Here is an 11,370-nt window from a genome sequence, read left to right as displayed (position 1 = left end):
TTAACATGCTGTGGGTTTGCTTTTACAAATACACTAACAATTTAATTATACAGCAGGCATCATGCATTGAAAAACCCTTCGTTTTCCTTTATACAAAAGGCAATTGACCAGTTCGGGGTTCTTTTTTTCACGAGACAAATGGCATAGGCTCAACCGAACCCATGCGAAGAAATGTATCCACATTTTCAGTTATTGTAAAGGGTTACGTTGTGGTGCACGTCTCTTCTGGGAGGAGTGTTGGCTCTATAAAAAGAACTGCTGGGCCTTATTAATTACAGTGCCCTTTATGTTTTGAGCTGTTAACAGAGGAACCGGACACTGGTCAGCCATGGTACTATACAGGTTGTGTAACACGCTTGTTATTCAAATAATTGTAAACCACAAAACTTTGTTAAAAAAAAAAAAAAAAAAAAAATTGACTTTGCACCTTCTTTCATGGGAATAGTTAATTGTTGTGTATTTGTTTAAATGTTTGTTCTGTGTGTTTGTGTATTTGTTTATGCGGGTTAAGTGTACTACTGTTATATAGCAGTGAGATCAACAGCACAGAGTATGTATAATGATGATTCGAACGGAGGTTATTCGTATCATAAGCTACAGAATGGGTTCATTTCCGAGATCTGTTATTATTTTTCTTTTAGCAAGTTTGGTTATTACCGCTGTGGAGTGTGTGCCTCTTTCTGTATTCAGCCACAGCCATATATTTGGTAAGATGTAGGGTGTAACGTAACTCAATATCCGGAACAACTTTCACTGCATTTTCAATCAAACAAAACTTGACTGATTTCTCATTCCATTTCAGATGTGGACATCGCGTATCAGCAGCCCGGTGTTCACCACCGTGAGCCTCGCGAGGCTAAGACCGGCCGGGGGAATTCTCTCGACACCTGGGCCTGCGAGACGGTCATCTCGCTACCCGATGATATCCGTGCCGAGTTTCCCTTGGACCCGTTCTACCAGAAGTACACCCACGCCTATGGTATCCCCATCATATCATCTGATAATACCGGGGATGCGGCTGTGATCCGTGCTTGCTACACGGTAAGATTTCTCTTAGCGGATCGTAAGGACATTAGGGATTCCATGTTTGACCAGTACGGCCGGGTTGGGGTGATTGCTAAATTGGAACGCACTACTGAAATACCGGAACATAGCCACCTAAACAGTGATTTCATCGATGACCGGGCACGTGGGTTAAGCGGTAAACCTAGTAATCCAATAACCACGAACGCAGAAGAGAATCTCGTTTGTGGAACCTTTCTCGAGGACCGATGGTTTGAAGAGGATATCCTGATTCATGAATTCGCGCATTCAATCCATCTGATCTCGCTGAGTAACATCAGCTCTAGCTTCGATACTGAGTTAGGGAGCGCTTACACCATGGCCAAGACAAACACTCTGTGGCAAGATACGTATGCCATCTCAAAGGTGACCGAGTATTTTGCAGAAGGTGTTCAGGCCTTCTTCAACGTCCAGGTGTGTCGTAATTTCACGGACTATGTTCACAATACCATCTGCACACGAGAGACACTGAAGGCGGCCGATCCACAACTTTACGAGCTCATCAGAAAAGTTTTCCCGTGCGAGAATACTGTCGTGGACCGATGTGAAACTGATCAAGGTACAAACAAATTGATATCTCCTCCAATTTATCTGTCTAGAAGATATGTCTGCTTGTTTGTTGTGGTGTTGTTTTATTCTGTTAAATAAACAATAAAATAAAACAAATAGCAGAAATAATCCGCCTTTTAGTGTATTTTCTTTTTCTTTTCCAGCGCATTTAAAGAAACCAATAAAATTATAAAAAAGAATCTAGATAAAACAGAAAGCTAACAAAAAAGTTAAAATGTTAAACAACCAGTTTAAAAAGATGAGACTAGCAAAAGTTAAAAACAATGTCAATGTCAAAAATACTGCTAAAAAATGGACAATACTAACAGCATTTTCATCGTTTTGTTTAAAAAGTTACCCAACTGCTCAAGTAACTTCTCATAAAAAGTTCCCGTGCAGCCACACGTCCTATCATTTCTTATCAGGAACAAAATTACACCGGGCTTCTCCGAGTTGTTCACTAATCATCACATGCTAACTGTCATGTAGACAGCAGAGTTGTAGTTCAGTTTTTATTGCTGCCGCAACTTTCCAATGGTCCGCACTTGGCGACCACAACAAATTCAGTTTCCTTTCAACGACGTAAACATTTTCATCTTTGTCACCATACAAGACAGCAGGGCTAGTACCTCAAAAGTTTAATGGACCATAATTTGAAAACCGTTTTGTTATCAAATGCATTTGGTTGGAAAGATGTTTAAAATTAGAGTATAACGATCCACATAAAAATGCATCGAAATTGCACGGTTGTCCCTATACGAAGTGAACTAAAATGCCAACTTTGAGGCATATTTGTATCGATCATTATTATTCTACATTCAAACCACTTTCTGTCTATATGTATTTTATAACAAACGGTTTCAAACAATTTTGCTATAATATTGCTGTCATATTATTGGTCCGTTTCCCGCATGCACTAATTCCTATTCTGCTGCAGGTTTAGCTGCAACTCAAGTTCTGCGCATGAACTGCGAACGTGAGCTGGACATCGCAACGACAGATGCCGGAACAACTCCCAGCGCCACGGTCGACGTTACCATGGCGCCTACACTGCATAGCTCCACGGCCGACGTCACTGGGGCGCCTACAACTACGGTCGACGTCACAACTACGACGCTTACAACTGAAGCTACTGATAGTCCAGAACCGAGTCTAGGAACCGAAGCTACTGATAGTCCAAAACCAAGTCTAGGAACTGAAGCTGCGGATAGTCCAGAACCAAGTCTAGGAACCGAAGCTACTGATAGTCCAGAACCAAGTCTAGGAACCGAAGCTACTGATAGTCCAGAACCGAGTCTAGGAACCGAAGCTACTGATAGTCCAGAACCAAGTCCAGGAACCGAAGCTACTGATAGTCCAGAACCAAGTCCAGGAACCGAAGCTACTGATAGTCCAGAACCGAGTCTAGGAACCGAAGCTACTGATAGTCCAGAACCAAGTCCAGGAACCGAAGCTACTGATAGTCCAGAACCAAGTCTAGGAACCGAAGCTACTGATAGTCCAGAACCAAGTCCAGGAACCGAAGCTACTGATAGTCCAGAACCAAGTCTAGGAACCGAAGCTACTGATAGTCCAGAACCGAGTCTAGGAACCGAAGCTACTGATAGTCCAGAACCAAGTCTAGGAACTGAAGCTGCTGATACCACACAAGGGCCTTCTCAACAAACAGTTTCTTCTCATACTCCCGGTGCACAAACTACGTCTGCGATTACCACTTCTAAAGGTTTGTACATATTTGTTCTTAAGTCATAATTAACTGACATTTTATTACTAACTGAGGTGCTGCAGTCTTTGAGAAATGAGTAAAACAAGTCACGAAAATAATATTCATCTCTAAAGATTGATTGATTGATTGATTGAGAAAACCAAATGGATGCCAGATTCAAAGAAAGCGATCTGAATCATAACCGAGAAGCAATCTCCTTTCAGGAAAAAAAAACATTTTAAAACATCAAACAAAAGATGACATAATAATATTTAAAATAAAAAACACACCAGAGGACAGATCCACAGGGGAAAATATAATATGAACAAAAACATTTTCAAACAAACCGAAGACAGCAGAAAACCGAGTGATTTATTTATCATTCCTATAACACGTTCTCATTTTTTTCTTTTCTTTCATTGTTGATGTTTTGTTTCAGTGGCAGCAACGAATCTACCAAGAAATGACGCAATTAAGATTGTTGCTGGTGTTATCGTTCCCATCGTTGTAATCAGCGCGGTGATTGGACTGGTCTTTGCTCACAAACATTTCACCGCCAACACGAAAGTAACAGCCTTTTCATAACTGGTGAGTTTTGGGGCATTTTTAATATTGAAGAAAAAGTATTGTGCCGACTTTATTGATGATATCCGTGTATATTCGTCGTGTATAATGCGCATTTTACGTGACGCACCTTTAAACAAGATCGAACAAACTTTAGTATTCTAAGAACTCTCTTAGTGGGGCCCAGTTCAACAAAGACAAAAATGTTGTGGTGGCCTTTGTTTCATTTTAGTGAAAGGCCCCAGCTAGCTCCGTGTGAATTGGGCCAGAACTTGTTTACTTATATTTTGACTCAAAAAATCGTCTGATCTAATCAGTTGGTTTGACTCAAATGGGGGGGGGGGGGGGGTGGGGCTTGGTGGGGATTCTATTTGGTAAAAAAATTGATTGAGTTTTTCATTGTTTTTTTTTATTGCCTTTGTGTTGACATTGCCTTTCTTACACTTAACATAAAAGTTACGTTCTTCCTTGTGTTTATGTCATTTTACAGTACACGAGTAAAACCCCCTCAAACGCCGTGTCCGAGTCGAGCGACTTTGGCTACAGCTACGGTTACGGCTATGGCTATGGCTTTAACATTATAATGATGAAGAATATGCCTAGTTCAGTGATCCAGTGACGAAGGAGATTCACACCCCCCCCCCATTTAGGCGAACTGTGTACAAACTTCTTCCGATGAAGCCCTCATTTTAATCAACTTACATCAGTCTATGGCCCTTTTCGAAACCACGGCTTCGGCTTTGGATTCGGCTTCAGGCTCCGTTCTCTCGCCTGAAGCCCTGAACGCGTAAGCAAAACACGCGCAATGGGAGACTTTCGGACGCTAGGTAGCAGCAGACTCACCAGTTAAATTTCCATTGCTTACGTAGTTCTGAGCTTGCGCACATGACCGAGAACAGCGGATTTTACCTGGTAAGTCTGCTGCCACCTAGCGTCCCAAAAATCTCCCATTTCAAATTAACCGCAAGGCCAAGCTAGCCTGAACCGAAACTGGAGCCGAAGTCGTGGTTTCGAAAAGGGCCCATGTTAATTCCACGGGAGTGACAGAATCTCCAGTATATCGGCCGTAGCCATTAGCCTTTTCGAGGTATGGATTACGCTCGCACAGACAAATTTACTAATAATGTTATCTGTTTGTCACAGAGTGAAATAAAATTAGCGAAATTACTCCAGATATTATGGTAAAAGAGTAACATAATATAATTTGTGAATGGCCGTAGTGCATGTATAGTACTTTAATGTTGTTCTTGTAGTATAACAAGTTATTATATTTATTGAGTGGCCAAACCGCAGCCTAAAATTCCTTAAACTTGGTGAGCCATCTTATGTATGCAAAGAAGTAATGTGACTTAATGAATATTCATGACTAGGCTTGAACGAGCAGGTAGAAAAGTTAAAGGGGAACAATTCAAATTCCTAAGATTCTGTTCTGGTTTTGAAGGGTGTGTTGGCCCTATGGGAATACTAGGGACTTTTCGTTTTCGACGACGGATGGTTCTGCGACGGTAAAGATGACATTTGGCGTCATTTGCGCATGCGTCGGCTTTGAGGACGGTCGTCCCTCAATTTCTACGACAGTACTTGGGATGAATCTTCGTTGTGCTGAAAACGACAACGTTTAGCTGAACAACCGTCGCAGAACCATCCGTCGTCGAAAACGAAAAGTCCCTACTATCTTTCATTCGACATCAGAGTTTCCTGAGGAGAAGGTATACAGCCAGCCTCAAAGATGTGCGAGTCCTATGAGAGAGCGCATAGCCATCCTTTGGCAGTAAGAAATATTGAGAGTTCAACAATCAGTATTCAGCAGCAGAACTTCAGGAAAAGCCAGGATTCGCCAGTTTTCCTGTATTGTCACAGTGACAACATTTTATAAGACATTGAAGGTGGACCCGGATCTCACCGCTAATGAGCGTTTTACCATACTTAGATGAGAAGGAAGGAACACCCCCCCCCCTATCAAGGCAGAGATAGTCACCACAAAGGTTAAAGGTAATGAGACAGTATGGAAGCTACCTTGTAAATATTGAATATGTAGAAGTTAAGATGTAAAATAACTTGTAAATATTAATGAGAAGCGTCACCGTAGTTTTCTTGTGTGTGTGTGTGTGTGTGTCGAGGGGGTTGGTGGAATACTGAAGGTCCTACTTAGGTGGAGTCATGGGTATGTGACACTATGTAAAATAACGTTGTAATCAATTCTTGTGTGACTGTAAATTTCAACATTTATATATAACTTTTGCACATTATTTTATATGTTTTAATAATACATGTAAGTGGCAGCTATCCGCTGTTGGTTACAATAATAAATAAATAAATCAAAATATTCAATATAAATTCAAAAATAAGAAAAGTAACAGCTGAACAATGGGTTAAGTACCTGAAAATATTGCGCGTTTTTTACACTAACAAAGAAACCAACCAAATCGGGAAAAAATTGTTTACTGATCACTTTAGCGTGGGATGGAAAAGTACATGACAATGTGGGATTATATATTGGCATTAAAGGCAGTGGACACTATTGGTAATTACTTAAAATAATTATTAGCACGAAACCTTTCTTGGTGACCAGTAATGGGGAGAGGTTGATGGTATACAACATTGTGCGAAACGGCTCCCTCTGAAGTGCCATAGTTTTTTGAGAAAGAAGTAATTTTCCACAAATTTGATTTCGAGACATCAGATTTAGAATTTGAGGTCTCGAAATCAAGCATCTGAAAGCACACAACTTCGTTGATACACAGTTTCTGTGGGGTCCAGCCTTGCTCATTAGCCCAGCTTTGGAACAGGTAGGCAAACAGCCCGATAAGTATTGTTGCTGCGCCTTTAAAGGCAGTGGACACTATTGGTAATTACTCAAAATAATTATCAGCATAAAACCTCACTTGGTAAGCATCTGAAAGCACACAACTTCGTGTGACAATGGCGGTTTTACTTTCATTATTATCTCGCAACTTCGACGACCAATTGACCTCAAATTTCCACAGGTTTGTTATTTTATGAATATGTTGAGATACAGCAAGTGAGAAGACTGGTCTTTGACAATTACCAATAGTGTCCAGTGTCTTTAAAGGGTATTATGTACTTTTTCCTAACAAAAAACACATTGTCCACAGATTTACATTAAACGTACACAGTTTGAAGATTATGATAGTAGAAAGCTTCCCTTGAAATTGTACTTACTGAGGTGCTGTAGTTTTTGAGAAATGAGTAAAAGTAATAATTTTCGTCTCAGTTTTAGCATGTAAAAACGTATTAACCAGTTATGCTATGGTGTTGGTATAATATCATAACTGGATAAGGGGATTTTACATGCTAAAATAATTTTGGTCTCATGAGACCAACATTATTTTGTGACTTGTTTTACTCATTTCTCAAAAACTACACAACCTTAGTTAGTAATATTTGAAGAGAAGCTTTCCACTATCATTATCTTCAAACCCTGTAAGTTTAATGTAAATCTGTGAACATTTTGAAAAAGTACCCGAATCCTTTAAGGAGTGTTTTTTTTTTTCTTTTTTTTTTCCCACGAGTGCCTTAGTTAAAAACAAGAGGAATGGAACGGCATGCACTCTTACAATTAATATAGTAAATAAAATTGTTATCTTCAAAGTATTTTTTGCTCAAAACTTTCCAAGTTTACTTTTTCCGTAACTTTTACCACTGCATGGGTTGGTTTCACAAAAAGTGGGGGACTAGTCCTAACCTAGTCCTGTAGGAGATATTAAAAACGTAAGGGTGTCCTAAATTAGCTTGAGATAAGACTAGTCTTAACTCTTTGTGAAGTCCGCCTCTGGTCAATCTAACGATTTTAAGTGGTGTATATCTTTCGTTCACCATTTTGTGGGTTTGTTTATACAAAGATGCTTACAACTTAATCATACAGCAGGCATAATGTGCATTAGAACCCTTCGTTTTCCTCTACAACCATGTGACAAATACAATTTGTGACCAGTGTTCCCGCTCATTTCTGCTTAGGGACAATATTGTGCAGCAATATTTTCGGCTTTTAGAAGCAGCTCCATGAAATTGGCCCCTGTTTGCCCACCAAAGAAACAAACCAAATCGGAAGAATGTTTTGCGCGTTTGTTACACTGACAAAGGAACAAACCAAATCGGGATAATTGTTTACGTGCTGAGCTCAACATTTCATCACTGATCACTCTAGCGTGAGATGGAAAAGTACACCACAGTGTGAATATTGATTGACACTTTTCGAAACCACGGCTTCGGCTTTGGATTCGGTTTCAGGCTCCAGCCTCTCGTCTGAAACCCCGAGTGCTTATAAGCAAATCACGCGTAAATTGTCGAATCAACTGCGGGGCCAAGCTAGCCTGAGCCGAATCAAAAGCCGTGGTTTTGGGTAATCCTAACAAGGCTTCTATTTGTTTTAGTTTTATTAGATGTCTCTAGTTGTTTTCCTAATGTTTTTTTAAATTTTTGTTTTTATACTTATTTTCAGTTTTTGTTGCTGTGTCTTCTTGATGTTTTTAAAGCCTGAACGAATAAATAAATAAATAAATAGATAAACAAATATATCACCTGGGGCAGATTTCATCGGGACACCGCCTCTCAGTCTGTTTAAAGGCAACATTTTAGTCCCATCTCTCGGAAGGTATCTATCCTCTCTTACTCCTAGACAATTATCAAACCCTCCCATTATCAACAGGCCATCATGTATAAAGTAACCAACCAAAACTATTGCAGCATGGACAAAACATTAAGTTACGCAGCGAAATATAATTACCTTGAATAACACATCTTGCAATGCACTCCAGCATTTCTTTGGTAATGATCAATTACACAATTTGTTTAATTTCTAGCAATTTAGCAAGTCTGCATCTCTTTGTTGACCGTACGTAAATTTAGTTCGCAACAGCATTGTAGTATTAATAGATGTTAAAATTGAATCGGGGATAAAAAATATTCAGTTTGGTTTTTACCCATTTACACCGCTGTATACTCAGTACTTACCCGAGTTCTGTGAAAATTTACACATGCATATTACTCGGGTGGGATTCGAACCTAAGACCTTTGTAATTCTAGAGCAGTGTCATACCAATTAATACCACCGATGTTGCCTGGTAGCTAGAGACATTGTAATAATATCATGTTAGATTCACTTTAAACATTAGCAACAAACAGCTGCAGTGTCTAGTTGAACTATCTAGTTGATGGATGACCATAAATATATACTGATTTTTTCATTGGGTGAATAATCAATAATTTTATATAAAAAAACTACTGTATAGCAAACAGATTCACCCTAAGTAAAGGAAATTCACCTAAGGATCGCACAATAAATACTACAGCATTACGCTAAAAACCTGAATATAGACTTGATTCAAGTCCCGTTCTCGTGTGAGAGGTCCCATTTCGCGCCAACTACTGCAGCCTACTATAGCAGACAAGCCGTACAGAGCAGTGCGCGCTCGCCGTCAAATGAGGTCCCGAGAATGGGTGCGGGACAGGTTGGAGAATGCAGAGCATTAAAATAAAACAATAGTTTTCTGGCGATGGCACCGGATTGGGACTTGAGTCAAGTCTAACCTGAATAAGCAGGTCGTGTATCATCAGTGACTGGTATCTAGCTTAATTTTATCTAGAGTAATATTTTCTGCTGAAAGAGCACAATGGAATTGGGAAACTATTTTAGAATGAAATAAAGTGTATATGATATGAGGCATTGCATGGTGAGGATCAATTATATATTTGTTTTGTTGATCGTGAGAAACGGCTTACCCTAAAGTAACGCAGCTTTTGAGAAATAAGCAATTTCTCACTTAAATATTTGAATTGAATTCGAGACCTCAGAATTCGAGACCTCAGCTGAGGTCTCGAATTCAAGCATCTGAAAGCACATAACTTCTGCGACAATGGTGTCTTTTCTTCCATTTTCTCTCGCAACTTTGACGACCACTTGAGTTAAAGGAACACGTTGCCTTGGATCGGACGAGTTGGTCTATTAAAAGCGTTTGAAACCGTTTCTTATGAAATGCATATGGTTAGAAAGATGTTTTAAAAGTAGAATATAATGATCGACACAAGTATCACTCGAAACTGCACGGATTTCCTTTTACGTCGCGAACTATCACGGTCGGCCATTTATGGGAGTCAAAATTTTGACTCCCATAAATGGCCGACCGTGTTTGTCGACAGGGTAAAAAGAAAACCACGCAATTTCGAGGCATATTTGTGTAGATCATTGTATTCTACTTTTACAATATCTTTCTAACCATATACATTTTACAACAAAGGGTTACAGAACGATTTTCAAAGACCAACTCGACCGATCCACGGCAACGTGTTCCTTTAAAATGTTCTTTAATGCACAATGTTGAGATTGAGTAGACTTGTCTGTGACAAAACAGCAGGTGTCCAGAGCCTTTCAAAATATTTGTTTGAAGTATAAACTGGTCAATAACAATAACCATGGAGAGCAAACGACAGATGTTACCTATCGAGTGTTTTACATCGATAGTAATCTTTTATTGTTAAAAACAAATCTGTCATTTGCATAATAAATCAGTTGAGTGAGTGAACCGCTTTATTGGATATTTAGTCTACAATCTGCACAGAAAGCACCATGAAGGGAATCCTGTAAGTGTTAAATTGTTGTAGTATTTGTTATGTTTGAATTAAAGTTTTGTACTGTCCAAATTGAAGTTGTTACTTGATAGCGGGAGTATGTGGTGTATCGAAGTCGGTGCTGTCTTCCGTGTAGGCTCGTGGGGGACGGAGCTCTGCTGGCCCACACGTGTACTCCCACACGAAGGCCTCCGACTCCATAATACTATGCCGTGCTCCGGGAAGACCGTCATTGCACAAAGTACAGGCCGTATAGGTCGCAGTGGGACAAGACTACGGAAATACACCATGAACCCACATAATACATGAATGCCCCACTCTCGCTATTAATGTTTAAACATTATTTATCGTGAGGAAGTGATTTTACGTTTTAAGGTCAAGTGTTGTTTTTGTGAGTTGTTCGTTTCAGACATTCCATTTCATTTAAAGACAGTGGACACTATTGGTAATTGTCAAAGACCAGTCTTCTCACTTGGTGCATATATCTCAACATATGCATACAATAACAAATCTGTGAAAATTTGAGCTCAATCGGTCGTCGAGTTTGCGAGATAATAATGAAAGAAAAAACACCCTTGTCACACGAAGTTGTGTGCTTTCTGATGCTTGATTTCGAGACCTCAAATTCTAAACTTGAGAGCTCGAAATCAAATTCGTGAAAAATTACTTCTTTCTCGAAAACTACGTCACTTCAGAGGGAGCTGTTTCTCACAATGTTTTGTACCATCAACCTCTCCCCATTACTCGTTACCAAGTGAGGTATTATGATGATAATTATTTTGAGTAATTACCAATAGTGTCCACTGCCTTTAATGTGATCACAGAAAAAGAGAGAGAGTGATAATTTTCAACCGAAATTGATTTAGCTAGAAGTTAAATTGAATATTGTGTTTAAAATGGCC

At 39.5% G+C, this 11,370-nt stretch overlaps 1 protein-coding gene across 1 annotated transcript; it reads left to right on the top strand.

The window, feature by feature from the left end:
• Positions 1 to 601: 601 nt before the first annotated feature.
• On the top strand, positions 602 to 3,901 carry LOC139941357 (uncharacterized). The gene is made up of 5 exons (XM_071937815.1): positions 602 to 707; positions 803 to 1,621; positions 2,549 to 2,603; positions 2,883 to 3,334; positions 3,744 to 3,901. The coding sequence occupies exons 1-5, from the start codon at positions 602 to 604 to the stop codon at positions 3,899 to 3,901; spliced, it is 1,590 nt and encodes a 529-aa protein (XP_071793916.1).
• Positions 3,902 to 11,370: the final 7,469 nt, after the last annotated feature.

This window comes from Asterias amurensis, chromosome 9, assembly GCF_032118995.1.
Source record: "Asterias amurensis chromosome 9, ASM3211899v1".
Lineage (NCBI taxonomy): Eukaryota > Metazoa > Echinodermata > Asteroidea > Forcipulatida > Asteriidae > Asterias > Asterias amurensis.
The sequence above is the reverse complement of the archived record's forward strand: the minus strand, read 5'-3'. Positions and strand labels throughout refer to the sequence as shown.